The following is a 20,402-nucleotide window of genomic DNA, read 5'->3' on the forward strand; positions in this document are numbered from 1 at the left end:
AGTCATTATGATTTGTTTTTTAAAAATTTACCATTTATTAATATCTAAGATTCTTTAAAAAATCAGGGTACACATGTCTTCATATATTTTTGTTAGTGGGTTAGAACTCATTCGAAATAAGATACTTGGGAGATTATATTGTTCTACTTTTTATGAGATAATGTTTGTAAAGTAGTTAGCAGTTTGTATGTGACATTTAAAGCGTGAGAATGGATGAGATTGCTTAGAAAGAGAAGAGCAGATAGAGAACATTCTATTAAGGGCAGAATCCTGAAGAACTTAAAATATTTAGAGATCACATGAAGAGTCATCAAAGATGACATAGAAGAGCTGTCTGCTGATACAGGAGAAAAACTAAGCCAAGAGAGAGTGGTCAGCTATGTTGGATATTGCTGATTATTCTAGTAAGAGCAATATAGGGAGGTGAATTTGGCCACATAAAAATGTTAGGAGGGGTTTCAGTGGTGTATTAAGGAGAGAAGTTAGAATTGGAGTAGATCGAAGCGTGAATTGGAGTTAAGTATATACAGATTGTGAGCATCAGCAACTTGTTTGAGAACTTTTACTATGAAAAGGAGTGTAGAAATCTGGCAGTCTAGAGGGATAGAAGAGACTCTAGAGAGATTAATTGAAGGAGGCAAGAAGTGATGGAAAGTTTTTTGTTTTTTGTTGTTGTGGGGTTTTTTTTGTTGTTTGTTTTTTTAAGTAGCAGGAATACTTCATCCATTTTAACTGGAGACAGGAAGATAGATTTCTGTATTGTAGTGGAATGAGGTACAAAGATGTTCCATCTCATAGCTTCTATTTTCTCAAGAAAATATGAAGCATAGTTATCAACTGAGTGTTATGGGCTAGGGTGGGAGTGCATGAAGATATTAATGGTTTGTGAGGAGCAAAGGTATAAAGCAGTTATCTTGGAGAATGAGGATTTGAGCCTATTAGGGATAACTTGTACCAGCTGATGTTTGTGGTCACATGTATAAAATGAAACTCTTTGACTCGTTATGTGTGTTTTTTTTTTCGATGGCTCCTTTCCTTCACCCTTGATCTATCTTGCTAGAGATTTGTCAGTGTTACTAGTTTTCTCAAAAACCAACCTTTGGCTTGACTTCTCTGTTGCATGTTTGTTTCCTATTTATTAATTTTTGCTCTTCTGTTTATCTCTTTCTACTTGCTTTAGGCTTGTTTTTCTGTGTCATTTAACCTATGTTCTAGGATTTAGCTCAGTAACTTAGTTTTCTATACAAGCATATAATAGTCTAAAATATTTTTTTACGCAGAATTTGAAAAAAGACCTTGCATGAACAATTTTTTTTTTTTAATAGAATGGGGTAATGAATACTGGTAAACAGCCAACGTCAGCTATGTACCATTAAATGTAATATGTTCATCATTTAAAAAAACTAATTTGATTGTTTTTGTTGTCTACTTGGGAGATTATATTGTTCTACTTTTAAAAAAAAAAAATCTCTCTTTAGAAAACTTTTGACTTCCTGAGATGAATATTACTTGATAGGATGAATTTTACTTTAATATATTGCATAACTGTTTTCTAATATTTTATCTAATTTTATTTTTTCCTCTAATTATGAGTTGGATCATTTTGTGATACTGTCTAATTTTATATCAAGGTTATATTTTACTAATTTATCAATTTTTAAGAATTATTTTCTTCATACTGGGATGTTCTCAATAATATGGTAACTATTTTTGGATCATTTGAAAATTCATGAATAAAGGAAACTAGAGATAGACTAATGGCAGGGCTGGGAAGTTGATCACAGTTTTGGTAATGTTTTCATATTGTTTCTTGATTGGTAGTTTACACTTTTATTTTGGTTTTGATTTTCAATGTCTGTTAATTTTAGCAATTTGTCCTTTAAGATACTAATAAAAAATTATTTTAGCAATTAGTCCTTTAAGATACTAATAAAAAATTATTTTTTTTTTTAGTATCTTAAAGGACTAATTGCTAAAATTAACAGACATTGAAAAAGCAAAAAATTACATTTGCTTTACTTGTCATTTTTATCTTTTTTTAAAGTAATTTATTAGAGATTTTTCTTTTTATTAATATAAAAGAACTACATGTTAGATTTATGAATTCTACCTCTGTTTCTTTCCTTTCATTATTTCTGCTTCAGATTTTTTACTTCCTATACTTAGTTGTGGGTGTATTTTCTTAAAACTGTAAGACAATTGGTTAGTTTATTGCTTTTGTTCTTCTTAAGAGCTAAAACATTTAAAGTTTTGAATTTGTCTTAGAGTATAACTGCCTATTTCCCTTAATTCTTAATATATATAATTTATTTTTTATTTCAGAGATAGCATTACAATTTTTTAAATGACTCTGTGCAAACATTATTTTTTGTTGTTATTAAAGTGTATGGTTCACATCCAGATTTGTTGCATTATAAATACAACATGTCATTTGTACAAATTTTTAAACTTAATGTTCATTTTAATGACTTATTATAGGCTTCATTTTTGTAATATAGTCACATTAATAGTAATGATAGTGTTAAAGATACTATCTGCTTCCATGGCAGGGATAACCCACTATATTTTTGTTTTCATTTCTTGGTTTTCTTTCTTGTGTTTTAATGTTTTTAAAATTAGTATGTATATCTCTAAACAATACATGTAACTTTATATAAATTGTATTTTATGTCTGTTAACATGCCATTTTGGCTCCTTGTCTTGAGATTTATCCATATTGATGTTTAATGCTGTGAATGTAAGAGAATTCACTTACTCTGTGGCATTTTGTTTGATATTCAAATAATGTGCCTCCGAACATTCTTGTACATGACTTTTGGTACAAATGTATAAGACCTTCTACACTGTATACATTCTGCCTAGAAATGGAATTGCATGGTCATAGATATATACATAAGTACATTTATTTTCCGAAGTGATTATACCAACCTGACAATTCCTGTCAGCATTGTTCTCTAAACTTGCCAATATGTGGTGCATCTTTTAATCTGGCGGGGTGGGGGGGGTGAAAGAGGAGGTGGTAAATTGTACATTTTTTTGTTAAAATTTACATTTTCTTGCTTACTAGTCATGTTGGATATATTTTTATGTTTTTTACACTCAAGTTTATTGCCAATTTTGTATCTTATGTGAAATGCTTGTTTATGTGTTCTGTCCTTTTGGATATTATTCCTTTGGATACTATTCATATGTGTGTGTGTGTGTGTGTGTGTGTGTGTGTGTGTGTGTGTGTGTAGTAAATAATCTCCTAGTATGTGACTTATGTTTTAGCTTTTTTTTTTAAGGCCTCTTTTGATACATGGTAGTTATTAATTTATATGTAGTCATATTTGTCTTTTTATTTGACCTTTCTCTAACTGAAAGCCATAAAAATGTTCTCCTGACATCTTGTAAAGTTGTCTTACCTTTCTCATATAAATCCCTGGAATTAATTTTTTCATTTTGTATGAGCTATTTATGTGTGTGTGTGTGTGTGTGTGTGTGTGTGTGTGTAGTAAATAATCTCCTAGTATGTGACTTATGTTTTAGCTTTTTTTTTTAAGGCCTCTTTTGATACATGGTAGTTATTAATTTATATGTAGTCATATTTGTCTTTTTATTTGACCTTTCTCTAACTGAAAGCCATAAAAATGTTCTCCTGACATCTTGTAAAGTTGTCTTACCTTTCTCATATAAATCCCTGGAATTAATTTTTTCATTTTGTATGAGGTAGAGGTCCAGTATCTTACAGTTCATCTTTCCTTACTGACCTTTGAAGCCTCTTCTGTCCATGCAAAAAGGTCTGTTTCTTATGCTTTTTATTCTGTGTACAATATTAATTACACTGGTTTTATAGTAAATCATCTGATAAAGCAGGTATATTCCCCTAATCCCCATAGTTTTTTATTTTTGTGAAAAATTTTTTTGTTTGTTCTTGGTCATTTGCCTTCCATAAAGTTTTAGAATCAGCTTGCCTAATTTCGAGGAAGAGCCCTGAAGGGATAATGAAGTTTTATTGATTCTATATAACAATTTAGAGAGAATTGACATCTTTATGATGTTTGATTTTTGTATCTATGATTCTACTAACATCATCTGTTTAAATCTTAAGTATTTGTTTCAATATATAGAAATTCAGGTGGTTTTTGTACAGATGGTCTTTGACTTACAGTGGTCCAACTTATGATATTTCAACTTTATGATTCAGTAGAAGCCATATTTCGAATTTTGAATTTTGATCTCTTCCTGGATGATATGTAGTATGATGCTCTCTCATGATGATGGACAGTGGTTTACAAGGATAAACAACTGATGCTTTACAGTGTATTGTGTTGCCAGTATTTTTGAATGTTGTATTTTGTGTTTTTGCATCTCATCATTTTTATAAAATGCCCATCTGTGTCTCTTGCTTCTGGTGAGAAGAGGAGGGCAATCACAATATATTTATTGATATATTTACTAACCTTGCTGAACTCTCTTAGTAATTTAAAGTAATTTGTTTATGAATTCTTTCTTCCTCTCTTTTTTGTCAGTCATGTTTTCTGTGAATAAAGACTTTAACTTTTTCCTCCCCTACTTGTATCTTTTTTTAAATTTACTTGGCTTATTCTGTTTGAAGCCCTCCACATATACATTCAATAAATATGAAGGTAGACAAGGTAATAGAGGATTTTTTTGAGGCATGTTTCTGTTTTTCTACAGAATAGTTTCCACATATCATCGTTAAGTGTGTTTTCTATGAGTGTTTGGTAAATACTCTCTTATCAGGTAGAGGAAGTACCTTTCTATTTATTTTATAATTGAATAAGAATTTTTATAGTGAATGTTAGATTTTGAATAGGATTCTCACTTCCACCACCTCTTCTTACAGATACTGTGACAGTCATGTTTTTTCTTCTTTAACTTCTTTAGGGCGGGAGTTGTCGAGGAGGTAAACCAACTGTGTACACTTCTGTGATAAACCACACCCATATATATTTACTTTTTATACATTATTTCAAGAAAATAAAAACAACGAAATAATTTTTATCTCTTCTTGACCAATCTAAAATAATCAGGCTTTTGCTTTATCATCATTTTATTATACATGTTTTAGTATATAGTTACTTTCCTTACTATTTTTGCTATGCATATAGAAATAATATTATATGATTTGTACATAGGTGTTTTATTTTGATGAATTTGGCAATTTTTTTTTAGAAAGGTAATTTTATAACTCTGTATTGTCTATTTTTCTTTCTTTAGACGGGACCGTTTTTTTAATTTAAGTTGTATTGTTAATAGCTTTAATGATTATGGAAAGTGATTTACTCTCCCTCCCCCTTTTCCCTCAGGTTAGTGACTTTGGAAAACAGCCCATGTGTTACACCAGAGTTGCTTCGTATATTTCAGAATATGTCACCACTTCTTGGTACGTATTAAAGCATAAACTCACTACTGTTTTTGAATGCAACCATAATTTTGGGAATTATGAGTGACTTTAAATTATACCTTATGTTTTTACAAATGTCCCTGATATTGACAAATAAGTTGGATAGTGTTTTAACAGTTTCTAGATTTTTTTTATATAACTTTTAAGAATCATTTCTGCTTATTAAAGAGCAAATACTAAATTTACTAAATTACTAAATAAAAAATTTTCTTAGGAAACTACCAGTTAAGTTTGAACTTCAATAAAATTTCTGTTTGATAGCAGTTTTATGTGACATCTAAAAGACTATATTGTAAAATTGTTCCTCTTTACCATGGTTTTATTAATCTTCTTTTACAAAGTGATTTTGCGCTAATAGTTTTTCACAAATGAGTTCTGTACATATCTCTTGATTTAGCTAGGGAACCACAATGTGAACCACGTAGAATGAAGATTATTAAATATTAGAAAATCATATTATTCTTTGTTGAAGTGTTATTTACATATGAGCTGTGAAATCATGAAGCTTAATGTTTTTGAAGCAACATATTTGGTACACGAAACCAGAGAAACAGACGCTGTGCTAGGTGTAGGCTCTTAGTCCCTTTTAGCCACCTTGGTTGAGATCTAATTAGTTTCTTTTTTGCCAACATAAGCATGTATTCTGATGATAATTAATAATAGATAATACTTTTCTGTTACTTATCAGCTACCATTCACAAGTATGTAATATCTTAAATTTAAAAAAATGTTTTGTTTATAGAGTTGTTTTGTGAGGGATCTTACCAGTACAGATTCACATGTAAACTGATGGAGTGTTTAAGGCTTGTATGCAGTGCTGTTTACTGGCCCCTTGATTCTTTTTCAGTCTGACCAATACTGCCATTAAAAAAAAATGTTTGATGAAGTGTAAAAAATATTTAAGTTTTTTCCATTCAAAATCCCCATTCTTTAAGACTCATTTATGAAGCATCTTTAAATCCTTCATTAGAACTTTGGGTATACCGAGTAGTTTAATGTGGTCAGGAGAGGGTATTTATGTAGGAAAAGAGGAATACTTACTTTGGCAATATCTGAAGATTGTTTTTTCCTGAGAATTTATTTTTGTGAGCAGCTTTATTAGAGGCAAAAATATTACTGAGATATAATGATACACTAGAGAAGTAGTGCACTCTTACAATATCAACAGAAGTGGACTAAAACAAAATTATAACTGGTTAAAAAAAAATCTTCATTTGCTAGGTTATCATGGCCTAGATAATTTAATTAGTCCTTCACATTTTCTCTTGAGTTTCTGTTCATCTACTCCATTCTTTAGAATAGATGAGATTTCAAATAATATGAAAATATTATATATTTTCTAATAAGAAGCCATCTGCTGTTTATCATGAAGAATTCCCATAAAATTATGGAAAAATTCCCAAAGATGAAGCCAGTGATGATATACCAGTCACTATTGCTAGGGAAAGTTTTAAGACATCATAGAGAAAGAGAATGGGAAATGCCCTTTCATTTTCTTTACTTCATCAAAGGTCTTTTAGTTCTATTCTAGCTAACTTGGAGACCATATACAGTGCCACTCTAGCACAGTTTTACCATAGGAAGCTTTGTAGTTGATGCATAGTACTTACGAATCAGTGAAGATTTTTATGTGTTCAGAACAACACCTGGTACATAGCAAGCACTTCTTAAGGGCTTTGCAAATATATTATTACTACTTTTAGTACTATTAACATTACTGCTATTTTAAAAGAAAAAGTACCCAACCACTAGCTCTGTGGGGTTACTTAACTGAATCAAGAACTAGCGAAATTTCATCCTGTGATCATTGATGTTTGGTTTAAACTTTTTAAATTTTCAAAGATTTAAAAAATTCTCTATTTTATAGTTTTCATGAATATAGATGATATGGATGGTATCAAATTACATATTTCCTTTTCAAAACAAAAAAGATTATGTATAATTTGTTTTATGCATCACGGCATGTGTATTTGCTTCAATAAAATGACCAAACTGTTTAGTTATATCTGCATGTTTAATTTACCTTTACATCACTCTTATTGTTATTTTTGAGTATGGTATAACTAATTTATATTGTTTGATATGTAGCTTTTTGCATATACATTTTCACATGAACTTTAAAATTTATTTTGGTATATAATCAGAATATTTTAATCTTTTAAGACTATAGATCAAAATTAATACTCATTTTTCTAATCAGTATAAACATTTTTTCTTATTAGATCAGTGATTTTTAAAAATTTATTTAATGAATATGGTAATTTTTTCTAAGTAGAAATAAAGCTACTGGCAGAGTCTCATTTTCATTTAAAATACATAAAGCCAACAGTATTGAACACTGTAAGATGTCTAAGTTAATGATTTTTAGGGTATATTAAGCGTGAATATATCCAAGGCTAAAATTTGTTTTCTTTTTTCCTAAATCTAAGTACAGCTGGAGATATGTTAAGTAGAACCATAGGCTATAACTAAAAGTAATTCTAATAATTTAATTCTAAGGGCTTGTTTTTAAAACCTTTAAATCTATTTTTTAGTGTTAATTTACTTAGTATCTCATTACTTAAAAGATAAACATCTGACTGGCTTTTGTCCCTGTTGTTGAAAATGCCAAACTAATTTTCCTTGACCAATAAAAATTTTTTGCTGTTAACTTACCATCTAATTTGGAAGAGACTTTTTCTCACCTGCCTTAATGGTACTCCTACATATTTTAGCCTTCATATTTTATCAAAATTTGAAATAGAAAAACTTGCAGTTGCATTTCTGAATGTAAACATTAATAGTGTGGTTAAACAAAAATAGATTCCTGTTGAATTTCTGTAGCATAATTTTTTTCTCTTTGCCCCCTTTACAGAAACTGAAAAGAATAAATAAAATGTAACACTTGAAAGTACAAATTAAAAACAGGAGCAAAGAAATAGAGAAAAGCAAAGGACCATTGTATAAATTATCATTAGACTAATGGATATAAATCTTACATGCACACAGAATAATTAGATACTTTGGTGGGCCACAGATTTGTCTCAGAGCTCTCTCACAGACTATGAAAGAAAAACTCGATCACTTAAATGAGGGATTTTCAGTCAGGACACTGTTGGCATTTTCAGCCAGGTAATTTTTTGCTGTATGGGGCTATCCAGTGCATTGTAGGAAGCTTAATATTAAGCATCCTTAACCTCAACCTACTAGATACCAGTTTTAAGAACCAAAGTTTTCAGACATTGCCAGATGTCCCCTGGAGGGGAAAATTGCCCCTGGTTTAGATAATTTGACTTTAATAATTCACAGGGTCTGAAAATAATGCATATCTTTGCATGGTTCTGATACTATGACCAGACAATAATTTTTCCTCAGAGTGTCACTAGGAACTCATGGATATAATGAATAATGTTCAATATACCTCAAAACATAAATTTAGTAATTTTAAGGATATATTTAATACCAGTATTTAATATTTGCTGATGATCACATGCCCTAGAAAATTTAGTAAAAGCTATCCGTGGCATGACGGAGGCATGGAAAGCAATTAGAAGTGGGCTAATTACTTGAGTATTGGCTTGTATAGATTGATCCAGGAATAGTTTTTAAAATACCTGTAAGAAGAAATGGGCGGTATGGTTTTTGCAATCAGTTTGTCTTGAATATTGTTTTCTTCATCATAGATTTTAATAAAAGTTTAGATGACAATGATTTAGAAATTATATTCCCTAACATTGGCTGGAATTCTGCGTTCTCACTTAAGTATAGACCCTTCTGCCTTACTTATCACAAGGCTTTTAATGTTGCTCTGTTAAACAATGTGCACAAGTCCAGACTTTACAGGACTTTCTCCTGGAGGAGAAAAAGGACAGTGTGAATTTTTTATAAGGCTGACCTTATTCAATTTAAAGGCCTACCCCTTTATGCTGAGATTTTGTCTCCTTTTTGTTGTGAAAATATTTAGATGACAACCTTTGTGTGTATGTATGTGTGTGTCTTTTATTAGCATGGTAACAAGTTGGTCAGACCTTGTCCTCTCTACATCCTCATTTTAAATTAATATGTTAAATCCTAAAGTTTAGGAACTAATATTTTAAAATACATTTTGAGCTAGAGGTAGGATTGTTATTTTTTTGTGAAGTTTATGGGAAATTTTTATATGAATAGAATGTCTTCTTACTTTGCTAGAATATGAGTTGGATAAACCAGGGTCAAGGTCAACATTTTGCCAGAAAAAAATTTTCTTTAAATTCTCTTATTGCAAGTGAATAGAATTTCTAATATTAACAACAAAGAGTGGCAGGTTTTAGATACAGATATTTTGGGGTCATGTTTTTACCTATGTAATTATATACATGTAATCTCTATTCTGTTGTGTTACATGTAATAAGACATGTAAAATAACACTGTATTCAATTTTAATAAAATAGTTTTCTACTTTACACTTGAAAAGGAATAGCTAAAAACAATATCTTCTTCCTATGTTATTCTGATAATTACTTTTTTAGAACATTTTTTATGTGTAGGTTTTTTAGGGGAGCAGATTTGCAGAACAAAGCCCAGGACTGAGAATAGCTAAACAATATAATTTTTTGGAGTATAATAGGGACTCTTTTCATAACTAGTGTAGCATATTCAGTGCCAGCACAGTACTCGGTAAATGCTTATTTAGTGAATCCATTTAAGCAGATGTCAACATATGATGGTAAAATGATTCAATTGCATGTCGTTTGCCAGGCTAGCACTAGAAATATTGTTTGATTCAAAAGGTTGGGTCAAATGGTTATGTCTTTTCTGAAAGAAAAAGGAGCTTAATATTCTTAATTGTTTTATCTAGTGGGAGGTATAAGAAAGCATTAAGTTATATATCAATGCCAGTTTTTAGAGAGATATCTATACACTAGTATTCTGAATAGCACTCAGAAAAGATTTGTAAAGAAAGGTTGTTAACTTAGTTTTAAATAAATCACCTTATTTAATCTGATTTTGAACAATGAATTAGTTTGTCTTTTTTTTTAATTATTATTTTGGCAGAACTAAGTTCAGAAAATCTCAGAACCTGCTTTAAGATCATCAATGGGTATATCTTTTTGTCATCAACAGAATTTTTACAGGTATGTTGTTGCAGTTTTTGCATTGTAAAAATTTATATAGTTGTTATTTTGATTCTCATTTGAAATCAGGAGGTGCCTTTTCAAAACTTAAATGATTGATCTATATTACTTTAAGTGAGAAGGAAGCTTTATAAGCATTGAATTTTATGTGGTTTTCGATATTGCAGATTTACTCATGGGTGTATTTTGACTTTTGATTGAATTTCAGACATATGCAGTAGGTCTGTGCCAGTCCTTTTGTGACCTCCTAAAGGAAATTACTACAGAAGGTCAAGTTCAAGTGCTTAAGGTATTGTCATTTTTTTTAATTATTGCTGTAAGTTTTCCATCTGTATTTTGTGAAATTAGAAATTGGATTTGAATGATTGCAAGAGCAATTCTAGACAGAGTATTTTCTTTTAGCAATGTTCAGTTGGTCTAATACCTCTAGATCAGAAGTCTCAAATTTGAATGTTCATACAGATCACCTGAGGATGTTGTTAAAATGTAGCTTCCACAATTCTAAGAAGGTCCCCTTATCCTGAGAAATCGTTTTGTGTAGCAAGGCTTTAAAAACTTTTATAAGTTATCTAAAGGCTGGTTACATTTGATACTTCTTACTCCTCAAGTTTGTTAGCCTGCTTTTGGAATAAAATTTTCTTATTATAATTTGGTACTTTTAATTTTGGTTGGCTGTCGAAGTCAGAATACCAAGTTTGTATGTAATGTGTATAATTAAGAACGAATATCAAATCATTATTTCGTACACCTGAAACTATAATGTTATATGTCAGTTATACCTCGATTAAAAAACGAAAGAAAAACCAACCAAATAAGCTGAGTTTATTTTTATGCATTTTATCTTTATAAATTAAAGATATATTATCTTTATTTATTGTATATAATTGTGTGTAAAACTAACAGGCTCTGAGTTGTACGTTGTCTTTATTATATCTATATATTAAAAATATAAATAGTATCAATTAAATATCTATATTTACATTAAATATAAGTATATATTAAAATTTATATTTACTTGTACATTTTTGTGTATATACATATATATATATACACAAACATATATACCCTTTATGTATGGACTTTGGGAGAGTGTAGCTGTTAAAAGTATTCCTTTTTTGTTTCTAATTTCTTAGCTATGTTCTAAGTGAAATATGAGAGCTGCCTAAGTGAAGTGTTACTATCATAACAAAATAACATTTATTGTGTGAGAAACATGGCATTGCATTGCTTTAGATCCTAAAAACTAATTGCTTTCCTTCCAGTGAAATGAAAAGATTTTGCCCAAAAAGGTTCATTGTAAGAAATGTTTAACTACAATAATGTAGCAGCAATCCTTAGTATATTTAGGGGACTAAGTTGATAAAAGTTTATTCAGATGGTAAAGTTTGTTTTCTTATTAACCAATACGGTGGATAGCTACTATACATCTTATAAGACTAATTATCAGTTTGAACTTATTCAAACATTATAATATTTTATGTGCTGTTCTTCAGACATTTATAGTACACACATGTGCACATATAAAGCTCCAGATATTTATGTTAAAATACTTGTTAATTTAACTTTCAAATTGGTTGCATTTGGTATCAGTGCTGGTTATTCAGTCATTTACCATATAGGTCAGGGAGTCAGCAAAGTTTTTCTATAAAGGACCATGTAGTAAATGTTTTAGGTTTTGTGAGCCATACAGTAGTTGTCGCAACTATTTATATCTGTTGTAGATTGAAAGCAGTCATAGACATATGTAAATGAATGAGTGTTGCTGTATTCCAGTAATGCTTTATTTACAAAATTCTGCAGTTGGCTGGATTTGGCCTGTGGTAGTTTTGCCAACCCCTGGTACTGGTATTCAGTGCTTTCTTTTATTAGGCATAGGTGACAGGAAAACCACAGTTTTTGCTGTAAAGTAATTCATTCTGTTGAGGTGGGGGAGGCAAGTAAAGAACCAGTCTGTATTTAGTGTTACATAAATAGTGGTATCAACCTAAGTTCTCTGCCACCAATTCAGTGCCACCAGGAGTCCCTAGGGCACGGTGAAGGGAGAGACTTTGCTCATAGGAAGCAGTCCAAGTGTTACAGCTCAAGACAGGAAAAGGCAGCATGTGCGCTTTGAAGTGGTAATGAAGAGAATCTGTGTCTGTGGTTTGTTGGCCTCCTGCCAAATGTCTGTCTGTCCTCACTCATACTAATTTCAAAGTATTCTAGCTCCAAAACTTACAAGTAACATTGTAATTTTTGTTAAATATTGTAACATTTGTAACATTATAATTGTTTTTGTGAATCTTTATTGCATTTATGCCTTTACCAAATTGATGCAGTGGCAATATATAATTATACTGAGGAACTTCTATATGTCTAATGCAATCTTAGCTTCATCTTTTGGTTGATGATAATTTCTTCTCTGGAAGTAGTGGAGATAAAAGGGATTGACACTTTGGACTTAATTTTAACTATTTGAGGAAAAACTGATTTGCAACCTGGGAAAAATTTGAGAGAAAATTGTCATGTCATTATAATGTGTTTATAGATTTTTCTGTGTATGTTGTTTTATCTTTCTCCTCTACTAGACTGTAAGCTTTTCTCTGATCCAAAGTTTAATAAATTGTGTTCTCTTTTTTCTGAATACATACAACGTAAGTGATTTGGAAGCCAGGGAATGCATAATTCTTGTGTTATGGATTGTACAATGATTATCACTATATCCAGTAGAAATGCCTGCTGAAACATACTAACAGTGCATTTGGAATGTTACTCTCTTCTTGACCTATGCTTGGTTTGCACACCCAGCTCTGCTACTTATACAGTTCTTAAGTATATTCTGGGCTTAAATTCTCTCATTTATTATATAACAGGTTGTACTATGTGAGTTTTAATAATATATAACTATGTATTATTTGAATCCTCTGTTAAATTATCTGTATATTCTAAGTGATTAAGGAAAGAGGATGTTTTTTATGTTTAAACAACTCGCAGAAAAAAATTGAGTTTAAAGTGTTTTATTTTCTTTTGCTTTTCTTAGTAAAATTATTAGTACAATAATTGTTGAAAGACAGCTTGTTTTGAGTCATATATATGGGCATTATGAAATTCATTCGAAAAATGAGCTGAATTTTAGGATATATCCTAAGGAGAATATTTACTTCTTAATATTTAAAAAAAATTATATTCCTGCAAGATAGAGGCAGTATATATATAACATAGCAGGTAACACTGTGGACCGAAGCAAAGTTTCCATGGTTAGAATATTGGATTTGCTACTTCACAGCTCTGTTGAGGTGAGCAAGTTAATTTCTATTCCTTAATTTCCATCTGTAAAATGGAAATGAAAACTTTACTACCTAGGTCGAGGTGAGGATTACATGAGTTTATATGTATGTAATGCCTCATATGTAATCAGCTAATATAAGTGTTGGCTATTTTAATTTAATTCTATAATATAATTATATTCTTACCTAATTATATAATCTTCCTTTGGGGTAAAGCAAGCTACTATACTTGCAGATCAAATAATTTATTTGGTTGCTAAGATCTTTGGCTGTAAGGAAAACAAAACAAACCAAATTACCTATTCCTTTGACCATTTCTTCTAAATAAATGTTTATTTAAAATAAAGAGTACATTAAATTTTTAAAACTAGGAAATTTCCACAATGATAGAGGTTTACTCTTTATCAAAAACTATATATCTCAGCTGGCTTTTTAAAATTTATTTGTACTTAATTATTTCTTGTTTTTCAGAATAACACAATCTTTAAAAATTTTTATTATGAAAAATTCCAAATTTACATAATGTACATTACTCTTATAATTTTGCTAGGAAAAAAAAACTTGATTTGCTTCTTTTTCTTTTGAAGTGAAACAGAGTAATGTCATTATTTGTTCCTCAGTCGTACCTAATATTTTTTGATTAAATGACTCAGCACAAATCAGTTATCCAAATATATATTAAAATACTTGTAACATTTAACATGTTACAGATTAAATCAATTTCTATGTAAATATGCTAATAGGCCATCATTAATAGGATATAAATACTTGAATATATAATAACGTGTTTAAGACTGTATTTTTAATATTGTATAATATTGTATATATTGTATAGTCAAACCTGTATATTTGATTTGAAAATAAAATTTGGCAATATAATAACGTGTTTAAGACTGTATTTTTATGTAAATATTGTATAGTCAAACCTGTATATTTGATTTGAAATCTGAAAACTGCATTTTATTTATTAAATAGATGTTAAATATTAGGAATATAATTATGAATAAATTTGTGTTTTTTATATAAAGAAATATTTTAGGACAACGTAAATGGTGCTTTTATGCTTGTACTTGAAAGCTGAGGGAACTCTAAAAATTTTTGGCATTTTCCTATTCTCAGAGTTCCAGTAAAACTATAATAATAGTTTAAATATTAGCTCATTATTTTCATTTTTAATACCTCTCAGATACTGTTTCTTAATATAGTATGCTATATAACATTTTTAATATACTTTTGACTAAATGTCACTGTTATACTAATTTCTGACAGTATATGGAAATAACTTCTTTGTGCTTTGAAGCAGAAAATTACAATGTTATGAAAATTGGAGAGGCAAGTATGCCTGCTTTAGGAACAAATGGTTAAGAGCAAAAATAGGCTTTATTGTATTCTGTGACTCAGAACAAGTTATCTAGATGAATACAATTATATTCTAAAAATACTCATATTTAAATTGTGAAAATTTTTTAATTCGAAATTTGTTTATATGTATACTTTCAACTTTGAGTTAGAAATATTCTTTTTTTATCATGATCTTATCAAGCAATAATGAGCCGGGTTGCTTTCATTCTCTGTGATAAGGTTCATTGAAGATGGTACAAATATTTTTGAAGTGTAATTTATTCTGTAATAATAACAGCTAATACTAGCATTTACTATATGCTGCACATTTCTAAGCATGTAACATAGAGTTCATGTAATCCTCACATAAAGCTATGACGATAGTATTATCCTTTTCCCAGTTTTTACAGATGCGAAATCAAATCTCAAAGCCATAAATACCTTGTTCAGGGTCACACAGCTAGTAAGTATTGGAGCTGTGATATAAATGTAGGTATTCTGACTTCAGAATCCATGCTCTTAATCACTTAGTAATGCAGTGTAAGCCTAAATCAATAAAACTGTCTCAGGTGCATGGCACAAACTAAAAGCCTGCATTTTTGACAGAGATGTTAAAAACAGAGTCTGCTCCAGGAATATTCAGAAAAGAGTTGGATTAAAACTAAAGTGCAGAAGTTCATTTTGTAATAGCAAAATGCTGATAAAAAATACTAACATGTGGTTGGATGATTATTCAGCCACACAGAGGAGTACTATGTAACTTTAAAAAGGGATGAAAACAATTTCTACATAGTTTTAGCATCATTTTGAGACTGTAAGCAAGAACAGTGTCTAGAGTTTTTTATATTTAAAGAGTACAACATAAGATAGCAATGGAAAAATAAATCAAAATAATAAAAGTGGTTATGTAGAGGGAAGCGGGAGAGAGGATGGAAGCTGTTTATTTCAGGATTTATATCAGTTTTGTACTTTTGCTTTTGGAGCAATGCACATGTTCTATATGATTTAAAGTAAAGTAAAAGCAGTTCCTGAAAGTAAAAAAAAAACAAGCTGAAACATTTAAATCTAGTTATTATTATATTGGTTGCATAAAATCATAATATTTCAAGTAATTTTAATACACAGTATTTTACATGTATATCTCTGGTGGGATATAACAGAACAAAAATAAACACAAGAAAATTATAAATTGCATTCAGTAGTGTTGTCATTATTAGTAATATTGGTTTCGTTATTTTGAAACCCATATATGTGGGCATTCGAATGTGTAGTAATTAGAAGCAAATGAGGTTCTACGAATCTGACATCTTACAGTATAAGAGAAGAAAGATGGAAATATAAAATCAAAGAAGTTATATAAAATATAATCTTAAATTGGATTTGGTGAATTTATTGCATATGCTTTTTAAGAAGAGAAATTTCCTAAGCTGTCTAGCAAAGACCGAGAAACAGTGTCAATCTAGTGGCAGCAGGCACCCCAGATCTAGACTGTGCTCTGTAAATATTGTGTCCTGCTGGGTGACTCCAGAGCTCAGGCAAGGGATACACAAAATAATCTGGGGAGTTCTCATTTGCTACAAGGAAGAGAAGGTGGGATTCTGTCAAAAGGATGAAGGAATTAACTTCCACTGCCTAATGATGGGATAGTTTGAGCATCAAAACAAAACCAAATTAAATGAATTAAAACACGTAAAACATACTAAAACCCATGAGAACATAATGATCCCCTCCCCCCGAAGAATAAGTCATGATTTAAATTCTGTTAACCTCTGTAAATCACCTTTTAACTACCTATTATTACTTTAGTTGTCTTTAGTGTTACTTCCTTCTTGGAGCTGTTTGGCAATGTGAGTATACATACATTTCACTTAAAATATACAGTATTGTTTATTACTGCTGAATCATAGATGCATTTTTCAAATTTTTATTTAGAAGTGAAAAGTATGCTGCTGAGCAAAATGTTTGGTAAGATTTGGGTCATTATGGAAGAAACTTCTTCACTGTGGAAATAGTCATAATTTGAATTCTTTGGCTTTTAAGTCACAGCTGCAATATCTTCCTTGGAAAATGGGCTGTATAGAGTTATGTGTGTAAAAACGTGGAATCATTCCATATGGATTTCCAACAGACATCTCAAGTTCAACATGTCTACAACCAAACCTCATTGTTATTAACGGCACCATAATTTGTACCCATTGCCCAACTAAGAGTAATCCCAGACTTCTTCACCACCTATTCAATTTGTTTTCTATTTCTTATCAGCCTTGCTTCCTAAAATTTCTCTTGAGTTTGTTCCACAACCCCTGCTTACAAGTCTGATAGTGACATTTTCCTAACATAATTTTTCAGAAACAATTTTATCTCCCCTAGCTATGATTCCTAACCTTTTTGAATACAAAGACTTCATTTTAGCTCTGAAATATTCTGGATCGTATTAAGAAAAATGCATAAGGATGGCTGGTTTCTATTGAATGATGCCTTTAAATGAACTTATATTTTAAAAGTCATAATGACCTAAATATGTGATTATTTCTTTTCTGCACAAACTTTTATAATCTTTGAAGTTAGTAATTTTCTTTGGTGTAATTTTTTATATGCAGTAAATTCCCTGCCAGTTGTCTGTGCTCAATATGTTCAGACATATTAACCCATTAGGTATTTTATTACTTTAATTTTCTCAAAGAAGTCTCTTCCAAAGCCTTGTTGATTCCCCCTCCTTGCTCTTTTCCCCAAACTTGTAGCTTCTTTTTCTTGTTGCTAGCGTCCTGAAATTTTATAGTTGTGTGCCTTGATGTAGTTTTATTTTAATTAATTGTACTGGGCACTACTGGTCACTACTGGTCTAAAAGACATTTTAAAGAAAATACACTGTCTTCTAGGATGGGGGAAGGTCAGTTGCCTAGATATGCAGATTTGGAATTATTTGGCAGTCTGTTTCTTAAATAGACTTTCAACCAGTCTTATTTTTAGGTTTTCCTTTACCTCTTTTCCAGAGGTGTATGGTTCTGCTAACGTCTATGTTTTCTGGTGGTGGGAGGTAAGGAGAAGATACATGATCTGAAATCGAGTTGGTCCTCAGCTTTCTCCATTGCAGCCTTAGATTTCAGCTTTCTCTGATCTGATAAGTCAGTTACCCTCTGAATTTGTTTTTTGTAGTTCTCTATATTCATCTCTTATTTCCTTTGTCCTTTTCAAATTATGTCCTCTTTCCTATAAAATCCTTTTACTCTAATTTTAGCGGAGTTTTCAGGAGGGAGTGAAGTTAAATTTGTGTCTGATACTCAGTGGATGGCCATCCTTTCCTTTCATAGATAAAATAGAGACTGTATGGTAATATCGGCTTCTGAGGCCCTCTTAGTCTACTAGCTTATTTACATCCCTACCTTTATCCAAATACTTTTCCCATCTCTATTCCAAATTCAACTTTTTAAAACAAAATAAACCTTATTGAAGTCAGATTTAATTATGTTCTACATCTCATCTCCTATTGCTTTTAATCGGGAACTATATCTTTTATTTTGTATCTTTTAATGGAAACAGTGTTTGGCACACAGTGTTTATATTTGTAACCGGACATTCTCTTTACTTCTTGCTCAAAATGTTCATTCCTGGGAACTATTTTTTCAGAATGTTTTGAAATGCATGGAGGTATATTTGATTGTCATCGTGTTTGGAGCATGCTATTGATACATAATAAGCAGAGACTGGAGATGCCAATAGCCCCTCAATGCATGGAATAGTCCTGCATTATAAACACTTGCCCCATTTAGAATGCCAACAGTCAATCTTGAGAAACATCGCTTGAAATTTTAAGGGAAACCTGGCTCTGCCTGGAGACTGGTAGTTGCCTAGAACTCTGTCAAATGATTTCTGTTTCCAGTGGGGCTGGAAGCATGGAAGATCCTTCTTGGCCCTCATTGTTGCTTTCTGACCATTGCCTTCCTCACTCTAAAAATAAATAAATAAATAAATAAATTTAAAAAAATAAACAGATAGAAAACCACACCCCACTTTTAATTTTATACTTTCTATCTTTGTTATAGAACAGGGGTCCCCAGTCCCCGGGTCATGAACCGGTACAGGTCTATGGCCTGTTAGGAACCCGGCTGCACAGCAGGAGGTGAGCAGCGGGCAAGTGAGCAAAGCTCTGTCTATATTTGCTGCTGCTCCCCAGTGCTAGCATCACCGCCTCAGCTCCACCTCAAAACATCAGGCATTAAATTCTCATAGGAGCACTGGTCCCTGGTGCCAAAAAGGTTGGGGACTGCTATAGAAGGAATCCATCTTAATCATATAAAAATAATTTATTTCATTTTCACCTGTAACAGTCAGTACTCATGGTTAATAATCTATGTGATTATACTAAAAAGGAAATGAGATTATTTCACATTTAATAAATATGCAGTATATATGCAACGTACCCTTTTCCATCCACTTTATTAATAAGTGTAAATGTAGATTTATTTTATGTAAAATTAGTTCCTGTTACTAACTTTCCTTTTCACTATTAAAAACCAATACTTCTGAAATATCTTTTGCTGTCTCTATTAGTGCAATATTTTGTGTTGTTTAAAATGCAAACATAAGAATTACATTAACAACATGATACCTTTGTTATCAGAATATGATTAATTATAGTTCTGTGTAAGGTGTATAGCTATGTCTAAACGTTATATACTTTGTATCAAATTGAAGTTTTTAATGGATTATCTTATAAAAGTGTGTCTAGGCCAAGAATCTGGAATAATACCTCATGTACTCATTTGTATCTCAGATTTGGTGTGTGTTATTTAATACATTGTTTTCTTACCTTTGTTATGCATGAAGCAATGACTTACATTATTAAGTATTGCCAATGTGTTGTTCTGGTTTTTAGGTTGTGGAAAATGCCCTTAAAGTAAACCCAGTATTAGGCGCACAAATGTTTCAACCAATTCTACCCTGTGTTTTCAGAGGTATTATAGAAGGGGAGGTAAGATTTTTCTTAAGTTTCTAAGGACAGCATTGGACTATAGGGTTCTAGTTTTAATTTTTTTTACTTCTTCATTGGAAAATTATATGTTCTTCATTGTTAGATATGAAAGGAAAGCTTTAAAGAGTATTTGATTATTTCAAATTAAGTTAATTTCAGGTAGTCACACAGCTTTGTATTTTTAGTGGTCTTCATAGGAAAGTATATATTTCCTTTGCTATATCATCTCTTTCATTCATAAGCATATATATTCATTCACAAAGATTTGAAGCAGAGGAATGGGAAAAAAAATAGTGCTGATTTTGTTACATACTGAATAT

General features: G+C 30.8%; 1 protein-coding gene across 6 annotated transcripts in view; it reads left to right on the forward strand.

Annotated features, from left to right (window-relative positions):
- Positions 1-20,402, forward strand: part of IPO11 (importin 11) — a 164,379-nt gene that overhangs the window by 83,838 nt on the left and 60,139 nt on the right. For all 6 annotated transcript variants that reach the window (XM_015599446.2, XM_015599448.2, XM_015599450.2 and 3 more), the window contains exons 22-25: positions 5,313-5,389; positions 10,424-10,503; positions 10,712-10,792; positions 19,987-20,082. In XM_015599446.2, coding sequence (XP_015454932.1) covers positions 5,313-5,389; positions 10,424-10,503; positions 10,712-10,792; positions 19,987-20,082 — 334 coding nt within the window. The remainder of the gene's footprint in view (positions 1-5,312; positions 5,390-10,423; positions 10,504-10,711; positions 10,793-19,986; positions 20,083-20,402) is intronic.

Source organism: Pteropus alecto, unplaced genomic scaffold, assembly GCF_000325575.1.
Source record: "Pteropus alecto unplaced genomic scaffold, ASM32557v1 scaffold70, whole genome shotgun sequence".
In the NCBI taxonomy this organism is placed as follows: domain Eukaryota; kingdom Metazoa; phylum Chordata; class Mammalia; order Chiroptera; family Pteropodidae; genus Pteropus; species Pteropus alecto.